Source organism: Phocoena phocoena, chromosome 2 (genome assembly GCF_963924675.1).
Source record: "Phocoena phocoena chromosome 2, mPhoPho1.1, whole genome shotgun sequence".
Classification (NCBI taxonomy): Eukaryota; Metazoa; Chordata; class Mammalia; order Artiodactyla; family Phocoenidae; genus Phocoena; species Phocoena phocoena.
The window spans coordinates 144,633,866-144,659,707 of NC_089220.1; the positions used below are offsets into that span (position 1 = coordinate 144,633,866).

At 52.6% G+C, this 25,842-nt stretch overlaps 1 protein-coding gene across 2 annotated transcripts in view; it reads left to right on the forward strand.

The window, feature by feature from the left end:
- The window catches only part of RASGRF1 (Ras protein specific guanine nucleotide releasing factor 1), a 103,814-nt gene that overhangs the window by 26,772 nt on the left and 51,200 nt on the right, over positions 1-25,842 (forward strand). For both annotated transcript variants that reach the window (XM_065871293.1, XM_065871294.1), the window contains exons 4-10: positions 6,013-6,105; positions 8,660-8,913; positions 16,292-16,371; positions 18,897-19,090; positions 19,569-19,678; positions 23,635-23,753; positions 25,530-25,690. In XM_065871293.1, the coding sequence (XP_065727365.1) occupies positions 6,013-6,105; positions 8,660-8,913; positions 16,292-16,371; positions 18,897-19,090; positions 19,569-19,678; positions 23,635-23,753; positions 25,530-25,690 (1,011 nt within the window). The remainder of the gene's footprint in view (positions 1-6,012; positions 6,106-8,659; positions 8,914-16,291; positions 16,372-18,896; positions 19,091-19,568; positions 19,679-23,634; positions 23,754-25,529; positions 25,691-25,842) is intronic.

Consider the following 25,842-nt stretch of genomic DNA (forward strand, 5'->3'; position numbering starts at 1 on the left):
TTAAGCCTTCTAGAACTTCACTACTCAAAGCGTGGTCCATGAAACAGCAGCCCATTAGAAATGCAGAACCTAGGGCCCCACCCAGATCTCCCAAATCAGAAGCTCCACTTTAACCACATCCCGGCAGATTCTCATTCATGGGTTGGCCAAAGAGTTCGTTCAGGTTTTTCCGTAACATCGGCGGAAAATCCCGAACAAACTCTTTGACCAACCCAATACATTAAAGCTTGGGAAGCGCCGGCTTTCAGCCCTTAGACACCCCTTACCAGCTGTGCATGCCGCCACACACAGTGATCTGATCGCCTCTCACCCCCTCACTTCACCAGCGCGCTCAGAACCATCTGGCTACCTCACACAAGGTCTGCGACTCCGAGCCGAGGAGGGGAATATGAAAACACAGATCCCTGCAATCGGAGTTAGCTGCATAATTTGCAGGGCCCGATGCAAGGTGAAAATGCAAGGCCCCGGCCAGGGTGGGGGAAGTCAGTCTCCCCTTCCCACTCGCCACGGCCTCCACGCATCGTGGGCAGGCCACCGACGACTTCAACCGCCAACTCCCCTAACCTCTGCACCGTGACGCACTCAGTACCTAGATTCAGGTGGGCAAGGGACCCTTGCCAAGTCACCCACCTAATGCACCAGGCAGTATCAGCCCAGGCAGGACAGTTGTCTCCTCGCCCTGCCCTGTGACACCACAGGTATGCACAGGACCCGCCTTCTCTGTACCTACACCAGGCCCTGCAGAGGTTGGAGGCGGACAGTGAGATGTATCTGCTGGGCTGACTTGACCCGTTGTCACCCAGACAGAGGGTTGCAGAGGCCTGGGTCCCAGGATGCCGGGGTATAAGGAATAGGCAGGGAGACAGGAACACGCATGAGCTGAGGCTCCAAGCCCCTGGGGTGTGCCCCATGGTCCCATCAGACTCACTCACAAAACGCAAATTCAAAGAGAAGATTCTTAAGAATTTCAATACAGCAGCTGCTGTCTATCACCTTTGCAAGAACCAATTGTTACGTTTTCAAGAATTTTGCAAGCTAGTTATTCAACCTTTGGTAGCTTCAAATGGGCTGAGGTAGGAATGCCCACACCATGGAAACTGGCAGGTGCTACCAGTCAGAGGTTTCCTTTCAGAGAGCTGGTCATTAAGCATTTACCGATATCCCATTGTCTACATCTTTTTTCCTAATGTGCAGGACCTGGTGCAAAATGAAGATGCAGGGCCCTTAAGAATCTCAAAGCAGCAGCAGCAGAGCTTTAAAGCAAGCTAAGCCTGGAGCCCTGCACGGGTCACACACCTAGGAATCCAGCCCTGTTTCTACTCCCAACCCTGTAGCCCCCACCCCTAGCCCTGGAAGTAACAGGAGATCACATCCAAACAAAAGTCTGCAGAAGGCTTTACCGGGCGTAACTACCCACCTCTGTCTTAGTCTCTTTTCTCCCATCTAAACAGCCCTGTTAGGCTTCATCTTTCATAACCCAAAGGCTCTAAGGACCATCTAAAACAAAGGGAATGTCTACCTCTGAGAAGAACCATCCCCCCCCCACCTCTAGAATGCTCAGTTTTGACCATTTCATTGTTTTGTTGGTTAGTTGGTTGGGGGTTTTTTTGGCCACTTTGTGCGGCTTGCAGGATCTTAGTTCCCCGGCCAGGGACGGAACCAGCGACCCCTGCAGTGGAAGCGCGGAGTCCTAACCACTGGACCGCTAGGGAATTCCCCCATTTCATTGTTTTAATAGCTGTTTTCCTCCCATTTATGATGGGAAGTAAATTTGGAGAGTGAAGACAGGCCCTAAAGGGCAAAATAGGAGTTTAGAGGTAGTCGTAATATTTTATTGGCTTGGAAGCACTCAGGACGCTGGGAGGCTGACACTGGAAGAAACGGAAAAGATCTTTAGTTCAGGGTTTAAATAAAAATTTAGGGCTTCCCTGGTGGCGCAGGGGTTAAGAATCCGCCTGCCGATGCAGGGGACACGGGTTCGAGCCCTGGTCTGGGAAGATCCCACATGTCGTAGAGCAGCTAAGTCTGTGTGCCACAACTACTGAGCCTGCGCTCTAGAGCTTGTGCTCCACAATGAGAGAAGCCACCGCGGTGAGAAGCCCGCGCACTGCAACAAAGAGTAGTAGCCCCCGCTAGCCACAACTAGAGAAAGCCCACGTGCAGCAACAAAGACCCAACACAGCCAAAAAGAAATTAAATATAAATAAATAAAAGAACTAAAGACATTGAAAAAAAAAATTTAGCCATGGGATCGGTTTTGCAAACAAACTTCAACATGGTACCCCACTTCATAAACGAGGTCAATGAGGGGACTACTCTGGGAGAAGTAAGAAAGGACTGCCGTGACCCCTCCCATGCAGCCCCTCCCCAGGCCCCCTCTCCAGGGCCCACCCTGCATGCCTTGAGTCCCGCTTCCCATCTCCCCCTTGCCATCCTCGCCCCCGCCGCCCTGGCACACAACACCCTGTCATACCTGTGCCTTTGTTCACACACCCCCTCTCAAATTCCCTCCATCCTGTAGCCCACCTGTTGGGCTCTTTGTCCTTCAAAACTCCTTCCAGGTAGCCCTTGCCGCTTTCATGGTGAGACCTTCCCATTGCAGTAGGTACATACCTCGCTTCTGGCCTCTCCTTGTCCGATTATAAATTGCCTCTCTGGGGGTCTGACCCCCTTCTCAGGCTGGAAGTTCCTCCCAGGAAGGGATCTGACTCATCCATCTTACCCAGTGGCGAGCTGTGTCTCACCAGTACCCAACCCAAAGACTGCATCAGGATCTGCTGGCGGTGTTGGCACAAAGGCAGACAGAGATGGGCACCCACTGGGCTTGGAGGAGGCCAGAAGAGATCAAGAAGGAGGGAGAAAGAACTGAGCTACATGGCAAGAACTACAGAGACCTGCAGGAAAAGCAAGAGCTACAGAGATCTTTAGTAAAACTTTGGAGGCTAACAGAAAGGAAGGAACCTGGATTAATTCCACTATCAATGACTGCACTGACGAAATGCACTCTGGATGAAAGACACTGTCTCCAGAGAGGGGAGTAGGATGGGGCAGAAGCCCATGCGCTATGCCTCAAAGGGGTGTGGCAAGCAAGGTTTTCCTCTGATGGGTCAAGGAGGCCAGACCATGGGTGGCCAGTGAGCGGGGGCCAGTGGAGACACCAGGCTTTGAGCCAGGTCAGACAGCTGGAGCTGGACTCTAGCTGGCAAGTTGGGTGTGAGCCAAAGTCCCCACTCTGCATGGCCTTCATTGACAAGGGTCAGCTGAGCAGACCCTGAACGTCCAGCAAGCAAACCAGGGTCCGAGGCACATCCATCTCCAGAAGAGACCTGCCAGGGTAAGAGAAAGGCTGCCTCCGTGAGCTCACCTGACACTGGCTCCTGGCAGGGATGGGCTGTAGCCCAAGACTTCTGCAGGGTCCCCAGGCTCACAACCCTCCAGAGCTTTGCCCACCAAGCCTGATCCTTAAACAAAGACTCCAAGGCTGCTGGCACTGCCTGTGCACGTAGCATAGTACCTGACCTAATTGCATCTATTTTTTGCCCTGGTCCCTGCTGAGTAGATGTCCTGGAATGCCTCTCTCTGAGACAAGCGCCAGTTTTAAATACAGACCACACACACACACACACGCACACACACACACACACACACACACACACTGCCATCCAAAAGACAAAAAAGGTTTCCGTGTGCAAATCTCAAAACTGGCAAAGAAAGCAGACTGGCAAGGAGGTGACAACATCAGACCAAAGGTGGGCATTGACTGGGCATCCTTGCACCTCTGAGCTCTCCAGTAGCCTGCCTCTGTGTGTGTGTGTGTGTGTGTGTGTGTGTGCGCGCGCGCGTTCCTTAGGCCTTTAGAATACAGATCAAAGAATCAGCCTTTATTTTAATGTGCAGATGTTCCCAGAGAATGGAAAGAAAAGGTGGGGGGGGGAGAGAAAAAAGAAAAGCCCATGTCGGTGCTGAATATTTCTCAGATATTTTCAGCCGCTCTCCAAGCACAGGCCAGGGTAATTTTAGCAACACGCAAGTGGAGAGCGGGTAACTGTTCCATCTTGCTTTCAAAGTGCTCAATTCGCTCAATTGTGAGAGCCCATTCATTCTGCACTTCAGCAAGTGGCCTTGAGGGGACAAAGCCACGTGCTCTGAAGAGGATCGAGGGGCTCTGGCTTTGTGGCAGTGTTTGTGGATTCCCCTGAGCGGCTATCTTTAGACGTGTGGGGCTTGATGACTGCAGTGTTTTCCTGTGGTTGAGGTTTTCGTTGCTGCTGCTTTTCTGATCCTTTTGAAAAAAAATTCTTTTAATGAAACCACTTTTATTATTTTTTATTTATTTATTTTTTCGCCGAGCTATGCGGCACGTGGGATCTTAGTTCCCTGACCAGGGATGGAACTCGTGCTCCCCTGAAATGGAAGCGTGGAGTCCCAACCACTGGACTCCCAGCCAGGGAGGTCCCTGCTCTGATCCTTCTTTAACTTACTTACTTATGTAGCCAACAAATGTACGTTGAGTGCCAGCCGAATACTAAGCACCAGGAGCCCAGGAATGAATGAAACGGGGTGGTCCTTCGCCCACAGAGCACACAGCCGCGATGGAATAAATCGGCATTGCCTGCATTTTCCCGGGAAAGTCCGCAGGCCGTGGGAACCTTGGTGGAGGACCCCCAGCAGAGACTTGTGGACTCGGGGGTGGCAGGAAGGAACCCACCCAGGGGCTACACCGCAGGCCCGTCCACCTGAGCAGTGCCAGAGGCTCCGGCCACAGTATGGCTAAAGGCACCCCTTCTCCTGGTCACCACCCCGTTGGTTTTGTTCTTGCAACTGGGCCGACCTCTCTGATCCCGAAATACGGCAAATGGAGATTCTTAGATCAGCTCAAACGTTCGTTTCCAGGGCTGTTCCATTTTTCTAGGCCAGCAGTTTCCAGGTTGTGCTCCAAAGAGGGCTCCAAGTCAGAGAAGTGCTTCAGGGTTGTCCCAGGATGGGACAGCCAAGCCAGCAGTGCTTTCATCTGAAGTCCTGCTGGGGCTCCAGGACGGTTTTGTTTGGAAAAGATAATGGGACTACCCAAGTGCCCATCGATGGATGAATGGATGGCAACGTGGGGTCTGTACCTACAATGGATATTACTCAGCCTTAAAAAGGAAGGAAAGTCTGACACATGCTGTGACATGGGTGGACCTTGAGGATGTTATGCTGGTGAAATAAGCCAGCCACAGAAAGACAAATACTGTCTGATTCCACTTAGGCGAGGTCCCTAGAGGAGTCAAATTCATAGAGACAGAAAGTAGAAGGGCGGGTGCTAGGGGCTGAGGGAGGAGGGATGGGGAGTTAGTGTGTTTTGTTTTGTTTAGGCTGCAACGTGTGGCATGCGGGATCTTAGTTCCCTGACCAGGGATCAGACCCACACCCCCTGCAGTGGAAGCGCAGAGCCTTAACCGCTGGACCGCCAGAGAAGTCATTAAACTCATTATTAAACTCCGTAAACTCATTATTGTTTAATGAGTACAGAGCTTGGGAAGTTGAGAAAGTTCTGGAGATGGATGGTGGTGATGGTGCAACGTGAATGTACTTGATGCCACTGAACTGTGCACTTAAAATTGGTTAAAATGGTAAATTTACGTTATATATATTTTACCACAGTAAAAATTCGAAAGTAAAGGGACTGATGGTTTAGGGAATAAGGAAGAGAATCACAGATTTGGACCAAAGCTCCCAGATTACAGATGGGTTGCCCGCAGCCCAGAGAGTGCCTCGCCCAGGGTCACTAGGAGTCAGAGCCCAGCTGCCCTGGACCCAGGTGGACGGGGTCCCGGTCCGGTGCTCACTCACCGACGTCTGGCTCGAAACTTCCCACAGAGCAAAGGACACGAGCTGCAGTACCACTGGTCCTTGGGGAGCACATGGCAGGGCGCTCACTCACCACACCACGCCTGGTGGCAGCCAGAGGGGTGGGGCTTCCACCAGCTGGTGCCGCTCGGCCCCTGCAGCTGACCCGTGTTTCCATTGCAGATTGCATCCCTGCTCAAGGACAATGAGCGCATCCAGTCCACCCAGACTGTCACACCCAACGACGAAGACAGTGACATCAAGAAAATCAAGAAGGTCTGTACCATCTCTCGGGGCTGGCAAATCTGCCCTGGTCCTCTTTAGAGAGCCCCCTGGCACAGCCCAGGGTCTGCAGTGTCCACCTACTGTCCCACTGCTCCCGGGCGTGCCACTCCCACCTCCGCTCCAAAGGCAGAATCAACAGCCCCTCACCCCAGACCAGCACCTCGTTGAGCCATGTTTTCTGGTTGTCTCTGTGAGGTAGGGTGGTTCAGCCCATTTGACAGATAGGAGAACTAAGCCTCCAAGAGATGAATGAGTAGATAGAGCCAGGGCAGGAACCCAGGCTGTGAGACTCACAGCCGAGAGCTTTCCTCACAACCCTGGGCAGCCTCAATGAGACCCCAGGCCACATGTCCACTGTCACAGCCCTGCATGCCCGCCCTCCCCCCAGCTACTGTCCTGCAAACACCTCCTCCTTTCATCCCCGGCAGACGTCAGCATGGGAGCCGGCCTCTGTGACACCCCTTAGCTGGCCCCACTGGTTTTACACTATTAGAGGCTAGGAGAAACATCTCAGAAGGTATGAGAAAGCTGCCCGGTGGCAGAGATACTGACCAGCACCATAGGCCACCCCATGGAGGGGCGTGTGGAGAGGAAGAGTATGGTCTGTGTTTGCAGCTTGCCAGACTTGAAGCAGGGGAGCCTGACTCACCGGAAGAAAAACACACGAAACCAGAAAATCCTCCTTGTTGAGAGCGTAAAAGGACACCAGCGCCATCCAGACCAGAAAACTGCAAACTGGCATCCCACAGGCCAAGTTCAGCCTACCAGCATGTTTGGGGTTCTTAGCCCACACGGTGTTTCTTTTTTCCCTTTTTAATTTGTTGCCAGTGCTTTAAAAGCTAAACATTTCACATAAAAATATGTATTTCTGGTTTCTCAAAAATAGGAAGAGCTAACATTCATTACGCACTTTCCATGTGCCAGACACTATTCTAGGAGATTTATGCAGATGAATCTGTTCCTAACTAAAAGCCCTCTGAGGTTTTATTATTATCTGCGTTTCACATGTGGGGTTGCTGAGACACAGAAAGGCAAAGTGACTTCCCCAGGTCACACAGCTAAGTATTTGCGGAGTGACATTGAAACCTTGGCCACCAAGCTCCAGAGCCCACATCCTTGGTCCCTGGGACACATGATCTCTTGGAAAAGCAGAAGGTCTCGCAGCCCCGGGCTCACCTCCTGCACACAGTGACTGCTGGCCCCAGGCCAGGTGCTCTCCCACTAGTGCCCACCCAGCCGGCTTCAGGATCTATAGGACCTGCCAGGCCCCCATGGACATTGGGATTTGCCACCAGTGCCACCTGGGGTCTGAACCAAGCCCCGCCCAGGCAGGGATGCACTGGCCTTCCTTCTCTGCCATGGCCCCACTGGGCTTCCCGGCCCGTTGTGCAAAGCCATTCTGGTTGGAACATTTTTTTAAGTACCACCTGAAATGCACCTCCCTCCTTTTGTTTTCACCCTCCTGGGGCCTCAGAGCAAGGCCCTCCTTTATCTAGAAAAGCTTCCTCTCTTCAAGGAGATCTGTCGTGCTGAGGCCAGGCCTCTCCTCCCCAGGGCAGACGTCCCTGGCCAAAGGTCTGCACCCGGACAGTTGCACCTGCTGTGCGTGGCCAGTGCCCTTTGCAGCTGATAATATTTTGATGAGTGCCTTGGCAGGTGGCCCCTGGATCTCCAGGTGCCCCCACCGCAGCACCACCCAGCACCCTTGCTCCTGGGGCCCTGGGGCCCTCCCTGTGCAGCCCCTGAGCTTGCACACAGCTCAGCAGGAATGGTGGGGAGCTACATGGTGCCTTGGTTGGAAGCGTGGCATATCTTAAAACAGTTCTCTGTGTCTGTGAATCGAGGCCCTTCCCAAGTTCTTGCCAGAACGAGGCCAGGCCAAGCAGCCCGACTCCAAGTCGGGCAAGTCAAGTGTCTGTGTTCATTTCCCCGCGGAGGTAGAGGAGAGGCTCCAGGCGGGCGCCAATGAGGCCCAAGCATGAGATTGACTCATTTGCCGCACTGAATTTGATAATCGCCCTCTATCCAGACGAGCTTTCATTGAAACTTCTGGGCTTTCAGGCCAGTCATTAGGCAAGAAGAGGTGTGAGCCATGCCCAGCACAGCCTGGCAACCCTCTATGCTCAAGCCCCCTCCCGTGATGGGGACTCAGGGCCACACTTTTCCTCCTTCAGAGGATGTTGCCAAAGCAACCTGGGGGATGTGGTTTAAATGCAGAGGGCCGGGGCAGGGCCTGGGGGTTTGCATTTCTAACAAGTTCTGGGGAGATGGTGATGCCCCCGTGCAGGGACCTCACTTTGAGTCCAGCCGTCATCTCATTAGCCCCACGGCACAGGTGGGAAACGGGCTTAGAGGAACCAAAGGGCTTCCCCGGCACCACGCTGGCAGAAGCACCAGGCCTGATCTTTTGCCTCAGCTCTTTTCCCTACGTTCTCGGCATGGGGGACAGCAGGGCCTTGGCCCCTGCCCTTGGGGCGCTCACAGCCTGGAAGGACCAGAGCAGCTGAGGCTAACGGGAGACCCTCCCGCTGGTCTCGGCGCCCAGGTGCAGAGCTTCCTGCGGGGCTGGCTGTGCCGGCGCAAGTGGAAGACCATCATCCAGGACTACATCCGGTCGCCGCACGCCGACAGCATGCGGAAGAGGAACCAGGTGGTGTTCAGCATGCTGGAGGCCGAGGCCGAGTACGTACAGCAGCTGCACATCCTTGTCAACAACTTCCTGCGCCCGCTGCGGATGGCCGCCAGCTCCAAGAAGCCTCCCATCACGCACGACGATGTCAGCAGCATCTTCCTGAACAGGTGAGCACCCAGAAGCTCAGCGCCCCCTCCCGGAGCCCTTGGCTGAGGCGGGAAGAGCTTGGACACGAGCCCTTGACTAGTCCCCGCCCAGTGCAGAGGAGGAAACTGAGCCCCAGAGAGGAAGGAAGCTGCCTGAGGTCCCATGACGAGAAGCCAGTGCCCCAGCTACTGCAGGCAGGAATACAAACAGAGGCCCACGTAGCATATGTCTAAACTAGTGGTTCAACTGGGGCAAGGCTGGGAGACCTTTTTTTTTTTTTTAATTTATTTTTTGCTTCCGAAGGATCAAGTAGGATCAATGGCTGGCAATCCCTGGGAGGCAATTTTTTTTTTTGAATTTTATTTTATTTATTTTTTTATACAGCAGGTTTTTACCAGTTATCCATTTTATACATATTAGTGTATATACGGGAGACATTTTTGATTGTCAAAACTTGGCGGGGCTGCAGGGGAGGGTTTGCAACTGGCATCTGGTGGGTAGAAGTCAGGGATGCTGCTCAACATCCCACCGTGCACAGAGCGGTCTCCCACAGCAGAGAATTCTTCCACCAAAAATAATCGTGCCAAGGTTGAGAAGCCCTGGTTTAAATGTTTACAAGTTATAAATCAAGCTACAGAAAACCACATGGGTTCCATTCTCCTACCTTAATATCATCGTCATAACGATCTAGAAGCCAGGTCTAAATTTTTAGAATTCTGAGTCCCCTTGGCGTTGGGCTGTGTATCACACTACCCACATATCTTACGAAAGCAAGGCTGAGCTGATGGCTGCCCTTCTGCTGTCAACCTCTTTTTAAAAGTCTCAGGAAATGGTTTAAATGAGCTTTTTCGTAGGCATGAAAATTGGGTAAACTAGGTAAAAGCAACAAATATGAAAACCTATCAAAAGAGTGCTAGCTACAAATGATTCTCATTCAGGAATTAAAGTAAAGCACTATGTGCTCCAGGTTGTTCATTCAGCTGCATTTCTTTTAAAGTATCCATCATTCCAGTCACCTCACTAATTGCAGCTGGCCCTCATCCACGCCCTCTGCAGAGGTGTTTGGGACCCAGGGTCACCTCCCCTGTGCCCTGCTCTTCCCCTTTACCTGCCAGTGTGCTGTGATGAGTTTAGGGACCTGTGGGACACCCGGAAGGAGATGGGGTAGAGGCGGTGGACGTGGGTCTGATTCTGAGAGGTTGAGCCGGAGACGCTGAAAGTCACTGGGAGAAGAACAGGGACAGGGACGTTGGGATGCTGACACCATGGATGTGGATGAGGTGTCGGAGTATGGGGACATGGTGGGGGTGGGGAGCAGGGGGAGGGGAGTGGCTTTTAGCCTCATTAGACCTTCTAGAAACTGAATCACTGGGCCTTACAAGGTTGCTTTTTTTTTTTTTTTTTTTTTGCGGTACGCGAGCCTCTCACTGTTGTGGCCTCTCCCGTTGCGGAGCACAGGCTCCGGACGCACAGGCTCAGCGGCCATGGCTCACGGGTCCAGCCGCTCCGCGGCATGTGGGATCTTCCCGGACCGGGGCACGAACCCGTGTCCCCTGCATCGGCAGGCGGACCCTCAACCACTGCGCCAGCAGGGAAGCCCAAGGTTGCTTTTTAATATACATTTCAAATGCAGTTTTTAGAGAGTAAATAAATGCTTTGATTTCTTTATTAAAACAAAGAAACTAGGTATTATTGTTTTGTGAAGTCAGGTAAGATTTTCTCCAGAAACTACAGTTGGGTCTTTTAAACTCAATGACCTGGAATTTGGCTGAAAAGTGTGAAGAACTTGTTTCTTCCTGAATAAACTCCAGACAGCTCAGCTGGAGTCACAGCTTCTCAAACGTGAACGCTGGGCCTCACCCCGAGCTTCTCAATCTGTAGATCTGGAGTAGAGCATAGGGATTGCATTTCCAACAAGTTTGTAGGTGCAGCTGCTACTGAAGGTCCCAGAGCACACGGAAATGAGAGGCTTGAGATAACCGCAGGGGACTGCCTGTATTGGAGGCTCGGCCACGGACCTACCTGAGAAATACTTCAGGAAGCATTGTAATAGTTCTAGGTTGTCTGTGCTTTCCTTGCATTTTAGGCCACAGTTGCAAACTTTTGGTGACCGTTTATCATAAGCACTAAGAGAGAAAGGTGCCCTTTTGTATTTATTTCATCTTTGCATAATTTTGTTACACTGCATTCAATGGAATTCTTTTCACCTGTAATCTTTGGTTAAGAGTTTTCATACCCACTCACAGAATGTGTTCAAAAGTTGTTTGAAGAAAATCACAACATGGTTTTATATTTTTGTCTGTTAGTCACTGCATGGATCAGATCAGATGCCTTTAACAGAAGAAACAGGAGGGAGGAAAGTCCCCTCTTTTGCTGGTGTCCTTCTAAGCCCCTGCAAGCCCTGTTTCTCCTTTTCCACAATGTGCCCAAGGTTGACTCTTTCCCATCTTAGCAGTCTCATTGATCCTGGTCAAAATAGCCCCAGCCTGATCAATCTTTAAGGCCTCCAGAACATGGACTCTAGCGGTCCTCGGAAACACTGACCAGGGAATGGGACCTGCCTCTTGTAGGTGTTGGAGAATCAAATGAGAGCTCACGTAAAGCATCTAGCACAGAGCCCAGCACAGCCCAAGTGCTCATAAGAGCTAGACATTAGTACAACAGGAAAGCTTCACTATGATGCACCCTGTGAGAAACTGAATTCAAATCTAACGTGGAGGGAGCACTTCTCAACTCAGTCTGTGAGGCCAGCATTACTCTAATACCGAAATCAGAAAAAGACATTATGAGGAAAGAACACTACAGACCCATATTGCTCGTGATCATAGATGCAAAATATTATAAAATCGAATCCAGAAATATATAAAAAGGATAATACATCCTGACCAAGTGGAATTTATCCCAGGAATGCAAGGTTGGTTCAACATTGAAAATTAATCAAATATGTTTTACTGTATGTTCTTACAATATTAAGTAAGAAGAACCAATGATCCTATCAACGGATGCCAATCTGAGGTGACTGGCTTCTCTCCACCCCCTGGCCCCTGTTCTCCATCGGGAGCAGGTCGGAATTCTTTCCTTCCCCCGGGGCCCAGAGTGGGGCAGGAAGAGCTAGAAAACGACTGCCTTCTAATCATTCACCCCTCACTATAGGATCCACTGGGTACCTAAGAGTATAAGCTTCACTGTCTTAACCTCTGTGCTTTTTGTGAGCACAAAGAACAGCTGAAATTTTTTTTCATTAACTGTATAGCAACCCTGCACAGCACTTTGCGTGACTGAATGTTTTGGACTACACTCACCACGTTAAGATGGTGTTTTGTGGGGCCGGCTTGGTGCCAGGCTCTCTGTAAGCACTTGGCCTACATAATTTCCAATCCTCAGAGACGCCCCATGAGGCTGGCACCAGAGATCAGAGAGGTGACGGGGTGTGCTCAGGGTTCGGGTGGGCTGTGATTTTAACCCAGTTCTGTTTTATGTGAAGGCCTGTGCTTCCCCCCTGCTGCCCTGTTAAATAATAGGCTGGAATCCTCACCGACCCCCATCCTCCTTACCCCCCTGCCTGCTCATCACAGCCCAGGTCTCAGCACGTACTCCTGCCCGCGCCTGCACTGTCGAGAACTTTTGATCGTATGTGAGCCCAGCCTTCCCTCTTACCGTGTAGGTGCTGTGGAGGCCGGATCCGGGACATGAACCGTCCAGGTCTCCCTGCCTCGGACCACAGCACAGAGTCTGTATGTGTCACAGGTCAAGGGCGGAGGCTGCCAGCCCACTCACTAGAAGGCATTTCTGCACATAGCTTTCCCCTGGATTTGCATTTAGGCTGAAATGTACAGCCACGTTAGACGCCTGATGCCAATTTGGTGATTTCATTTGCTGGAGTTCTTTAAAAGAAGTCCTTGAGAAGAGAGAGGCCTCTCTCCAGGTTGGCAGATTCACGGAGGATGCTGCAGAGCTGGGGAGGGGCTTAACTGTGTGCTTCTTGAATGCTGCGGGGGGAATCTTTGAAGTAAACATGTGCACCAGGTTATGTTTAACCGAAACAATGAGCATATACTCTTGGGCTATTTCCCTTTAATAAAAACCATGCCCAGCAACGTGTGCTGGGAGCCACAGGCATTGCCCCGTGATGAGAGGCATCCCGCCCGGGGGACAGATGGTTCCTATCTTGATGCCCGCTCTGATTGATTGGCAGTGGTTGCCTGGAGTCCTGGGTGGAGAAGAAAGATAAGGCACAGTGGGGGCGTGTGCTGCCATCAATTCGTCTTGTCTGCATGGCCTGGGGAGTGAGGAGGGACAGGCACAGCGTGAGGCTGGAGTGAAGAGGCCTGGTTCTGCCCTCCACGGGCCAAGCCCTGTGTACCTAGGACCAGCCTTGGGCGAGTCACACTCCTTTCTGGGCTCAAGAAGGGAACCAGGCAAAATGAGCACTTCTCGAAGCAGACAAGTCACTTCCTCTCCCTAGAATTCTTCCCACCCTACTGTCGTTCCTATTTTCCTCATGACAGCGGTCTCCTACTCTTTTTTCATGTCTTTCCTTGGATGTCCCTGACCACCCCCGTGCCCCTTGTCACCGTTGGCTTATATGTTCCCTTGTTGTGTGCTTCCAGGGTCCCCATGCTGCCCCTTTTGTAGCATTCATTGCACTTAAATAATGATTTCTTCTGTGTATAGATTCCCTGCTGGACTGTTAAGTGTGCAGGGCCATAGAATATAGTTGCCCCGGCTGTGCACTGCACAACTCAGGGACAACATTCACATAGACTAGGGATCAGCAAACTTCTTCTGTCAAGGGTCAGATAGTAAATATTTTAGGCCTTGTGGGCCAGAGGGTCTCTGTCAAAACTAGGTGGTCTTAGGCAATCCTAAATGAATGGGTGTTGCTGTGTTCCAATAAACCTTGACTTATGGACACTAAAATGTGAATTTCATCTAATTTCTACTTATTGTAAAATATTCTTTGGATTTTTTTTCAACCGTTTAACATTATAAAAAGTCCTTCTAAGCTTACAGGCTGTACAGAAACAGAAAGTGGGCCAGTATTCTATATGGCAAGATTCCATGTCGTAAAGACGTCATTTCAGCCAAATCATGCTATACTGTAATTCCAATCGAAGTACAGCCTAGCAGAGTGATTTTAATGTTCAACTAAAGGAGTAAAATGCATGTAAATAGATCATAATGTTCTGAAAAAAACAATGAAACATTTCCTACGTTAATTAAAATGTATTATAGGCCTATAAATATATTAAAAGTAATGAAAACAGCGCGAGACTATGGCCAGAACAGGCCAATAGTCCATCAGAATAAAATACAAAGTCCAGAAACAGACGTAGGCATGTATGAGAATTTAGTAACAAAAAAGGCAGCTTAGCAAAGCAGTGAAAGCACCTGCAGTATCTGATAAATAAAATGGGGCGATTGGCTACAAACTGAAAGAAAGACTAACGTGTACATCCCTTACTCACATCCTACACCAAAGTAAACTCTAGGTAAGTATTTATGTGTAAAAATGAAATAGTAAAATAAAATAGAGGTGAGTGTGCATGCAGTCTAAGAGTGGGAAAAAACATGACGCCTGAAGCAAAAACACAGAAAGAAAATCTCACAGGGCAAAACGGAAAACCTTCAAAACACACCAAACACAAATAGTTGGGCAAATAGCCGAGCAAAAAACATATCTGCAATGTATATGTTAAGATCATACGCTTAATATGGAGAGTTATTTTAAATTAATAAAAGTGAAAATAGTAAATGGACATGACTTGGCAGTTCCCCAAAGAAGAAATTCAAATGGCCAATACAAAGGAAAGATGTTCAACCAACCCACTCGCAATGATTTTGTAGAGCAAATCAAATCCAAATGAGATCATTTTTTTCTTATCAGATAGGTAACAATGGTAGTTTCTGAGTAGTAGGATGACAAGTGAAATCCTCACGGTTTATAATGCTTTAAAAACGGAGGCTTCATCTGTTATGTTTTTATAGTCCCAGCTTATGATGTTCCTAACGTGCTACAAGTCCATGCCCTGAATCCTGCACAGTGCATCCTGCAGCCATCTGTGGGAGCCGCCCGGGAATGGGGCCCTGAGTCTTGCTGTGGCGGTGCTCGGGGGCATCCAGAGCCTCTCAGCTCCCCAGGAACCCCTGAAAGTCCTCCTACCTCCACCCTGCCCCACATCAGGGCCCACGTTCTCCCTTCTGTGCACGTTCACGCACCCCTGGACTGGTCTCTTTTGAATTTTTCTAAGGGTCTTCCCACGTGGACGACTAAAGTTCTTCACATTGGTTCAGTACATGTTTATCTATTCAGTAACTAGTTCAGGGGCCACAGACAGGAAGAAAGCAGCCCTGTCAAGGGTGAATCTGTCACAGACTTGTTACCTGAAAACGGCAAATGACTTCAGCCATCAGGCGGGGCCCCTAGTCCAGAAATCACGGTGTCACCACACCTGGGCAGGCCTGTTCTTTTGAGACTTTAGGGAGATGACAGTTAATTCACGGTAATGAGAGGAGCCACTCTCAGGAATGAAAACTCGGGAGTGTTTCTGCTACTTAGATACTTGTTAAAGGCCCTACCGGTTCCAGCCCTTCTGCACATCCTACGGGTGCGATGGAGTTACAGGCTCTGCTCTTCAGCCGTAGGTGCCGTGTTCTGTTCTCTCTCCCCACCACCACCTCTCACCTCCCTCACCCCTTTCTCTCTTGCAGCCCTCCCTTCTATTCTTTTTCACACCCTTTTTCTCCCCACCCACCCTGTTTTCTCTGCAGAGTGGGGTGCTCAGGGCATTTCAAACTCCTCTGGGGTCAGGGAGCCCCGTGCCTCCCAGGCCCACCGTGAACATGAGGTCCCAGGCCCCCATTGGCTTCCTGTGTCTCACAGCTCAGGGGCGTCTCTGCGCCCACCCAGCTCCTTCCACTCCCTGCCCTTGTCCCGAGAGTGTGAGACCCCAGAATGGGGGTTTGCCTTCAGGACACAAACTCCTGGGAGAGGGGACAGTACCCAATGACAGAGCCAGTGGGGACTTGAGGGGGCCAGGGAAGCCGGCAGCCGCAGTGCCCCCTCCTCGGCCGACTTCACGGGCATTTGACTGCATGCTTAGAAAAACCGTGCTTAATTTGAGGCTCTGCTGTCACCATCCTGAAATTCCTAATCATTGGTTAACAAGGGGCCGGCGTGTTTGTTTTGCGTTAGGCCCCGTAGACTGTAGGGTCCATCCCACTGGTGGGGTTTCTCGTGGGGTCTCACCTGAGAAGGTTTGCTGCTATAGTCCCACAGGCAGTGACAGCCCCTGCCCTCTCCCCTGGGGCCCCTCAGCTCTACTGAACTTTCGGGGAGGGGACGCCTGGAAGGAGAGGAACTCCTAGCCGGAGCTTACCCTGTGCTTTCTCTTCCAGCGAGACCATCATGTTTTTGCACCAGATCTTTTACCAAGGCCTGAAGGCCCGCATCTCCAGCTGGCCCACTCTGGTCCTCGGTGAGTAGCAGCCCTGGCAGAGGTCTCCTGCCCCTCCGCCCCCATCCCCACCTGAGAAGTCCCTGTGCAGGGGCCACACCTCCTGGCTGGTGGCACTTTTGTCCTTCCCGAATGTAAGAGAGTGGCCCCTTAAAAACTCACAGAATCCCTCAGAGGGAGCAGAAGAGGAAAGAGAAGTTGGCAAAAGCTACATTTCTAGGAGGAAGTGATATATTTTTAGTTTCTTATCTGCTTTTCCCTTTTAAAAATAATATATAGGTACCCATCTGAGAAAATCTGAGAATCCAGAAAAGTAGGAAACATTTAAAAATATCAACGTTTCTGCTTCCCAAAGATAACTACTGTAAACACTCCGGTGTGTTTCCTTCCAATTTTTTTCCTATGCATAGATCTTGGGGTTGTTTTTTTTTTTTTCCATTTTACATAATTGCAAACATACTGAATATAGAATTTGAATCTTGCTGTGGGTTTTTCTTTTTTTTTTTTACTTAACATAATTGCATAAGTATTTTCTCAAGCTGAAAGTATGCTTTTTGATGGCTGTATAATGTTCCAGTGCCCCATGAATCTGCCACCATCTATGTAGCCATCTCCCTTCGTCGACTCTTAAAGTTGTTCTACCTTTTTGCTACTAAAAATAATCATCCCTGCATGTGAACTTGTCTCCATATTAGAGAGCATTCCCCTGAGACAGGTGCCCAGAAGTAGAATTACTGAAGCAATGGGGATGGACTCCCCGCCGTGTACACATCGTCACCTTGCTCTCCAAGCCCTCACTCCTGTGAGTGATGTACAGGAGTGCGTCCCACATCCCGCCCCTCCCACACCGGGTACCATCTTCCTTTCACTTAATTCAATAGGAAAAGGCGAGTGTTGGTGTCATTTCCACTCTGGGGCCGAGGGAACAGGCTCAGGGAGGTGAAAGGACAGCTGTGGCTGAAAAGGCTCCTCTGCCCACGGGCCAGGAGACTTCCAGGGGGAGTGGCACCATTTTTTTTTTCCTCCGAGGTCAAAATAAGAAGCAGCCCTAGAAAGACACAGGCTGCACTTTCTGTAGTCATACAGCTCAAGAGGTTGTCCACTGGGTAGTTAGATGCCCTACATAAGAGCTCCCACTTAGAGTTTGTTCTAAGGAACGCTTGTCTTTCTTTTTTTTTAATTTTATTTTATTGAAGTATGGTTGATTTACAATGTTGTGTTAATCTCTGCTGTATAGCAAAGTGATTCAGTTATACACATATATACATTCTTTTTTTAATATTCTTTTCCATTACGGTTTATCATAGGATACTGACTATAGTTCTCTGCGCTATACAGTAGGACCTTGTTGTTTATCCGTTCTATATACAAAAGCTTACATCTGCTGACCCCAACCTCTCCTTCATCCCTCCCCCACCTCCCCTCCCCCTTGGCAACCAGAATTCTGTTCTCTGTGTCTGTGAGTCTGTTTCTGTTTCGTAGATAAGTTCATTTGTGTCGTGTTTTAGATTCCACATATAAGTGATATCATATGGTATTTGTCTACTCTTTCTGACTTACTTCACTTTGTATGATCATTTCTAGTTGCACTGTCTTTCTTTTTAATGGGGTTAGTAAGCAGAGGTTTTAGAGGGTCCATCCCATCCCATCAAGTGTTGAAAGGCAGGTTTGGGCTTTGGGGAGCTAGAAGGACAGGATGTTAGATACCCAGGAGGTTGAGACAGACGGGGGGTTGAGCAGGGGGTCCACCTCACTGAGCCAGGGGCTGCAGAGCTGGGGAGGTCTGGAAGGACAGGGACAGAGGGACAAAGGGGACAACAGGTGAAGGGACAGAGACTCAGGAAAGCATATCATGGGGTGGAAAGTGCTGGAATGGGGGAGTTGGAAAGCCTGGTTCCAGGCCAGGTCCTGACTCACCTCGTGACCTCTGACAGGTCACAGTCACAGGTGGGACACTCTGGGAGGGGGGCCCCTGGGGACCCCTCAGCATAACAGCCTGGCAGAGCCAGGGCACTGGGGGGAGTGGACTACAAAGCATTTACAACAGGGGCCTCAGCCAACCCCAGGGAAGCTCGGGAACTGAGGTGGCCCTTCAGGGACGTCCTCCATCGAGGCAGGGGCCGGCCTTCACACCCTGACCTGGACCTGTCATTGGGCTCCAGCTTGTGCAAGGCAGCTTCCTTCAGCTGAGAGCAGTTCCCAGCAAGGGCGAACCCAGCTGAGAGCCACCCGCACTGGTGGCAGCTGGGGAGCAAGTGCCTGGGTCCACAAGGGGTTCCGGGGGACACACCGCAGCACCCTCTATACCTCCTTTCTCTGACTTCCGGTACACAGGTGTCAGACTAGACAGGGCTCTATCTCAAAAACCTGTGAATCTGCTGTGGTCTCAATGCCTGGGGCCACCCTGTCTGGCCTAGGAGAGGGCAGTGGTGCCAGAGTCATCTCCGATGACTCCGATGGGGCTTTGAGCCACGCCCCGACCTCCCCGGGGGGGCTGGGGGAGCCGAGGGCGCCCCCGCTGCCCGCTGAGTCCCGCCTCCTTCCAGCCGACCTGTTCGACATCCTGCTGCCCATGCTCAACATCTACCAGGAGTTCGTCCGCAACCACCAGTACAGCCTGCAGATACTGGCGCACTGCAAGCAGAACCGCGACTTCGACAAGCTGCTGAAGCACTACGAGGCCAAGCCCGACTGCGAGGAGAGGACGCTGGAGACCTTCCTCACCTACCCCATGTTCCAGGTGGGCCCGCCCCGTCTGCCAGGGCGCATGCGCCGGGAGGGCTGCGGCTGACTGGCGGCCGGGGCGCAGAGTGCCGAGGGCCACGGCCGTGCAAACCCCCGGTGGCCTGGAGAACGAACGGGGTTAGGACCCTCCGCCGACCCTGGCTGGGGGAGGCCGTGCGGAAAGTGAGGGGCAGCTCCTGGTCCTGAGTCCATCTCCAGGTCCTGCCTTCTGCGGGGCAGAACCTCAAGCTCTGGGCTCTCGTCCCAGACAAGACCCTGGAAGAGCCTCCAAGTTCAGAGAGTCCGGGATCAGAAGTGCAGTGGATGTCCTTCCTCAACCCCGCTCATGGGGGTCCCCTTCTCTGCCCACCCTTCCCCCCCATCTGTCTACCCTGCTCTGTCTCTCCGTCTCTCTCTTGCTTCATCGCTGTATCTCTCTCCCTGCCTCTGTCTCTCCGGCCCTCTGGCCCTGTCCCCACCTCTCCCCACTGCAGATCCCCAGGTACATCCTGACGCTGCACGAGCTCCTGGCCCACACCCCTCATGAGCACGTGGAGCGCAACAGCCTGGACTACGCCAAGTCCAAACTGGAGGAGCTGTCCAGGTGAGCCCCGCTGGGGTCCCACACCGGTGGGCAGGCCCAGGCTGAGGGTGCCCCCACCCGGGGTTTGCCAAGCCCCAGATGGGAAAAGCTCGTGCTCCGGTTAGGATTCCGAGGTGGGGGCACCCACAGCTTGTCCCACCTGGAAGCCGGGTCCCCAGGAGCAGTCTGAGGGGTTTACAGCTCCAGCCCAGGTGGGCACCCAGTGAGGTGGGATGGAGGGTACGCTGTCCCTGGCACAGATGGGGTCCGAGGAAGGGCCCTGGGCACTTAGTGGGCCCATCTTCCAGCTCAGGGATCTGCCCAGGACTCGCAGGCACTCTCTGCCCATTTCCTCGGTTCTCCAGTGTCCATGTGTCAAAACCGGTGGCTTTAGGAGCCCCAGGCGTCCTGGGTGTCGGGCTTTCATGTGCCTCAGGCTCCGTTCAGCAGCAGGCAGTGTCCGTGGGGGGACAGGCCATGATTGGGCCACCGTCAGAGGCCGCAGCCCCCCCTAGTCAAGGCCCTCCCCTGTCCTCCCTCACTCCCCGAAGCCCAAGGAATTCCTCGCTGCACGGGCAGGAGCTAAAGGACTGGAGGGAGGCACAGCCCCCGGCAACAGGGGACACGACCACACCAGGGGGTGGCCGTGGAGGTGAGGACTCTGGAGTTTTCTGAAGGTGGAACCTCCAAGAGTTTCTGATGGATGAGAGGTGAGGAGAGAGAGAGAAAATGAGAGTCGAGGGTGATTCCAGAGTTTTCTGCCGAGCAGCCAGAAGGATTCATTGCCGTTGTGCAAGATGGAGAAGGAGCCAGAGGGGCAGGTTTGGAGGGGGGAGTCTTCCTCGCCGCGTTGGAGTTTTACTTGGGGGTGTCTTGGACCTGAGATGGACAACAGCGGTGGAAATGACAAAAAGGGAGTCGGTGTTTGAGTCTGGAGTTCAGGGAGCCAAGATATACCAGATCGTCAGCTCGGAGATGGTATTTAGAGTCACAAGGCTGGTGAGATCACCAAGGGAGTGAGTTTAGGTGGGCATGAGGTATGAACCAAGGGCTGAGCCTGGGGCCTCCACCGGTGCAGGCCAAGAGGTAAGGAGGGGCCTTGTGGTCAGAGATAGGTGGCCAGGAGCTGCAAAGGAGGATGGGTCTGCAGGGTGTGGGGTTCAGCCCTCAGCCCTGCCCGGGGCCCTGCCGGCCATTCAGAGCCCTAAAAGGCTGCCCAAGTCCAACGAGTGGCAGCCGGTGAGGCCATGGCTCCCGGCTGGACAGAGGGAGGACCAGGCTGGACCAGGGCAGGGCACAGGCCCCAGAGCGGAGGATTAGGGAGGAGATGTAATCAGGGCGTGATTGCAGACAAACAAATCCATCAGGGGGCGTGGACCCCAGTTCTCTCATGCCCCAGGGAGCCAGATCCTGTGTACTCTTCCCCAAGCAGAAGACTTGGGACCCCCTTGAGGCTGTGAGTTCCTCGACACAGCGGGATGCCCTGTCCCAGTGCAGGCAGCTCCCCAATCCCCTCCCCCCTCCCCCCGGGTCCTGGGTGTGCAGCCGGCTTTTCTTTTGTCCCCCTGATCACCTGCACCTGGCCCTGAACCCAGCCCGAGCAGCACAGAAAAGCGTTTTCCCATCACGTGACAACAGCCCTTTCTTCCTCCTGCGCCCTCCCCTGGGCCCTGAGGAAAGCTCCAGCCCTGACAGGAAGCCAGCAACCAAGCCCTCCCTGGCAGTGCTCAGAACCCTGCAGCCCTCTCCCCTCGGGACTGGCTGTCTCCTACCTCTGGCCTTTGTCCCACTTTGTCTCCAGAGCCCCTAACTCCTGGGCTCACTGATAACCCAGGTCCTCACTTCCAGTTCCCCCAGGAGCCTGAGGCCCCGGAACCCCGGGCTGCCTTCCTGGAGCCCCGCCCAGCACCCCCAGCTGCGTGTGCAGTGGCGGCCCCTCCAGCACAAATCCCAGCCTGGGGCCACTGACCCTGAGCAGCTGAAGTTTATCCATGTCTAACAGCAAAACTAGTTTGGCTACCTTGGAATCACCCCCTTATTTTTTAGCAAATCTAGCCTCAGCAAAGTCCCCACCCTCATCAAGAGAGAGGGTCCTGATTGCCTTGGGCTACTTCCAAAAATGAATCCCTATCCATGGAACTGCAGATGCCCTGAAAGGTGCCTCCCTGTCCCATGTCTTTTCCAGAAGAAGGCTAAGGCCTGGGCTTCTGAGAAGAGCATCGCTGGGGCCTGGATGGGAGGAGGGGCATGTGGGTGGAGAACCGTGGCTCCTAAGGCAGAGACCGCATCTCGATGCCCCAGTCTGATACCCAGAAGAAATAACGAGTTGCAGTATACCACCTATTTTTTTTTTCTTTACAATACCATTTTTGCAGCCCTGATAATGGCAATGATCACCACCCTTTATTCCAGCACCTGTCATGTGCCAGGCATGAGGTCAGCCCGTGAAATGCATTATTTTCCATCCTCACCCAACAACAGTCTACAGATGGGAAAGTAAGGATTAGAAGGGTTGAGTAATTCGTTCAGGATCGTGTTGATTCCACTAATCACAGCTCCAGATCCACCAGTGTCATCTCTCATTGTTGGAGGGTTTAAACTGGATAATGACTGTGAGAGAACTCTGTAAGCCACACACACATTAATCAGCTCTCTTAGTGATCTTAATTGTGGAATTTCATGCATCAGCAGACAAATAGGAGGCTTTGTGCTTTCCTTAGAGTAGGTGGGGTACTTTTTCCAGACCCCCTCCAAAAAATAAAAAGGATTCACTACTTTCCCAAGGCTCCTGGAGACCCATCCAGGGTCCTAGCAAAGTTGGCAGTTCACACCTACCTTTTCCCACCAACGCTCTTTAAAATAAAAACAAAAACAGTTAAACAGTGCCGCCTCCTGGAGAGGAGGGGTGTTGCAGCAGTCAGAACAAGGACAAAAAGTTGTCTGTATTCTCAGATGAAGGGGCAAGCTTAACTTCCTGCTTAACTTCCTGGTCGTGCCAGAGCCTATAGAGGTAAACTGAAGTCAGTCTTCCCCTGAGCCAGCTGGATTGACTGGTGCTCCAAAAATAAGCCATTCCAGAACCCAAACATTAAGGAAACAACCCTTTAAAGAGTGTGTAGGGGGAAGAAACAGCAAGTACTAATTGTCCTGAGGCAGGAATGAGCTTGGTTTGTACTTTGGATGGAAATAAGGCCAATAGTGGGATGAGGGGCAGGGTAATGAACAAAGGTTGTCCCCTCTACTCCCATCTTCCTCCAGTTCTGCTGTCTCTCTTCCATGTGGTTCAGTTTTTTTGTTTTTTGTTTTTTGTTTTTTGCGGTACGCGGGCCTCTCACTGTTGTGGCCTCTCCTGTTGCGGAGCACAGGCTCCGGACGCGCAGGCTCAGCGGCCACGGCCCACGGGCCCAGCTGCTCCACAGCACGTGTGATCTTCCCGGACCAGGGCACGAGCCCGTGTCCCCCTGCATCGGCAGGCGGACCCTCAACCACTGCACCACCAGGGAAGCCCCAGGCTTTTTTTTTTAAGTTTATTTCAGCTTCACAATCATTATTGGTAATCACGTGCCAATTTTTAAAAGTTTTTATTTTATTTATTTATTTAGTTGGTTGGGTCTTAGCTGCAGCACGCATGTGGGATCTAGTTTCCCAACTAGGGATCGAACCCGGGACCCTCTGTATTGGGAGCGTGGAGTCTTAACCACTGCGCCACCAGGGAAGTCCCCGGTTCACACTTTTTAAAATCAGACAGACCTGCTTCTCAGCCTCCTTGGGCTGTCAGAGGATAAAATGAGATCACGCCTGTGAAGCGCACACACACGGCGGGTACTCGAGAGATGCACGCTCTCTCCCCTTTCACGACAACAGGTTCCACCTGAGAATCCAGGCTTTCTTCCGAGGTCCAGCCAGAGACCCAGCATTCCCTCCACCCTGGGAGGTGAGGGCGGCCTGTCTCTGATTGTCATTTCCTGTCCCCACAGGATAATGCACGACGAAGTAAGTGAAACAGAGAACATCCGGAAAAACCTGGCCATTGAGCGCATGATCATTGAAGGCTGTGAAATCCTCCTGGACACCAGCCAGACCTTTGTGAGGCAAGGTATGGCCTGTGCGCCCTGCCTCTCCCACCCCCCACCAAGCTGGCCCCAGCAGCGAGAGGCACGAGGCACTCAGGACACCACCAGTTGGTTGGGCTGCTGCCTGCCAAAACCTGCAAGCGTGATTGCAGAGTATTCCGGGCCCGCGGGGGGAATGCGACAGCTACATGTACATGTCGGTATCTATAGATATCGATGCTGGTATTATTGGTTTTCACAGTTTCCTTCTCTCCAGATGTAAACATAATTCTTCCCAGATGGTCTTGGTTTGTCTATTGTACATCATAGTAAAACATTGACATGTCCTTTTGGGGAGAGAGTAGGGGGCGGAGGATGAGGACAGATTCCAACTGGCCCCGTGGATCACAAGAATTTTCAGGGTCCGAGATGGAGTTGGCGTGCGTCAGTCCCTCTGTCCTTTGCTCGGCATCCCTCGCCTCTTGGGGGAGGCCATGGTCCCAGTGGTCCTGGGTAGGGTTCCCTTCACCCTTGGGCCTCAGCTGACCTTGGGGACAGTTTTGAGGGTCACAGCCCTATTGAGAGGGGCAGGAGAGGCTCTCTGTGGCCCAGGGGACTGACTTCCAACTCGGGGATGTCAGAGCTGCGATGCCTTGAAGGTTCAGATTCCATGTCCTATGGGAAACTCAGCTTGTGCTCGCGTGCGCTAGAGGTGACTCCACCTCGGGATGGACCTCCCGCCTTCCTTCCGTCGAGTTGGGGTTCTCTGACTAGATGAAGAGCTTCCTAGCACCTCCTGCTGGCCTGTGCAGCGGCCTCTGCCCCCCGCTGCCCTTGGCCTGAGTATCCTCAATGTGGAGTTTGTTCTGAGCCCCTGTGTCCTTCCCACAGGCCCACCCTGGGACCTGCTGAGCCCAGAGCCAGCCTAGCCTGACTCCCAGCTCCCCCTGAGCTGTGCTATGCCCAAGCTGGAGGTGGCCGGAAGAATGACCTATCTTGGGGTCAGCAGTGTCCCCAGAGACCAGGAATCTGCTCCATCACCCTGAGCCAAAGCAGTTCTTCCCCTCCTGAGGGGTGGGGAAGATCAGACAGGGGAACCCAGCAAGCCCTTTCTCATTTATTCAGTCGTGCTGCCACCACCAAGGACACCTGCCCTATTCATGCCAGGCCAACTCAGGTCTCCAGAGACGCCCAGAGAATAGACTCTGCCCCGCCCTCCAGAACTGACTGTGCAGGGGAGAGGGAGTCAGGATACAGGAAAGGGTTCTGTGCAGTGATGAGCGTGGGCAGGAGGCAGATGGCGGCCCAGAGCAGGGCTGGGGAGAGTCAGGGAGGGCTTCCCGAGGAGGCGGCATTGGGCCCTGCAGCAGACCGTGCTGTGACCAATCGGCCGTGTCTGCGGTGGCTGCATGTGACAGCAGGTGCCCAGTGGATCTTGTTAATCCCTCTGGGCCAGAGCCAGCTCCCCGCTTGTTCCACCTCCTGCCACCCCCAGACCTCAGCCCAGCCCTGCATTCTCACCTCATGGGCCACGTCCTTTGGGGTGCCTTTGCTTTCCAAGGCTCTGGCCCCGGCTGGGAGGTCAAAGGTCCTGCATGGAGCTTCTCTCGTCATTCTCCACCCCCCAAACCCCACCACCCGGCCCTGAGGAGGGGCTGGAGGGAGGGTCCAAGGTGCATGTTTGCTACCAAGAACTAGGACTGCCTTGTCCCACTGCCCTGGCTGCTGGCATCGCAACCCCACCTGCAGCCTCAAAGCCAGGTCAGAGGCGGAGGGTCATTCCGGTGGATGCACTCAGGCTCTCTCTCCTCCATCCGCAGGCTCCCTCATCCAGGTGCCCATGTCTGAAAAGGGCAAGATCACCAGGGGGCGCCTGGGCTCTCTGTCCCTAAAGAAAGAGGGCGAGCGACAGTGCTTCCTGTTTTCTAAGCATCTGATCATCTGTACCAGAGGCTCTGGTGGGAAGCTTCACCTGACCAAGGTAGGGACGGCGGGAGCGAAGCTGCTGGGGCTGGAGGTCAGACACCGCCTTTACGCTAGGGGTCCCGACTGACCCTGACCGCGGGGCCCCGGGTGGACCAGGGTGTCAGAGAGGCGTGAGTGTGCACGCCTGCGCCCCCGTCTGACTGGCGG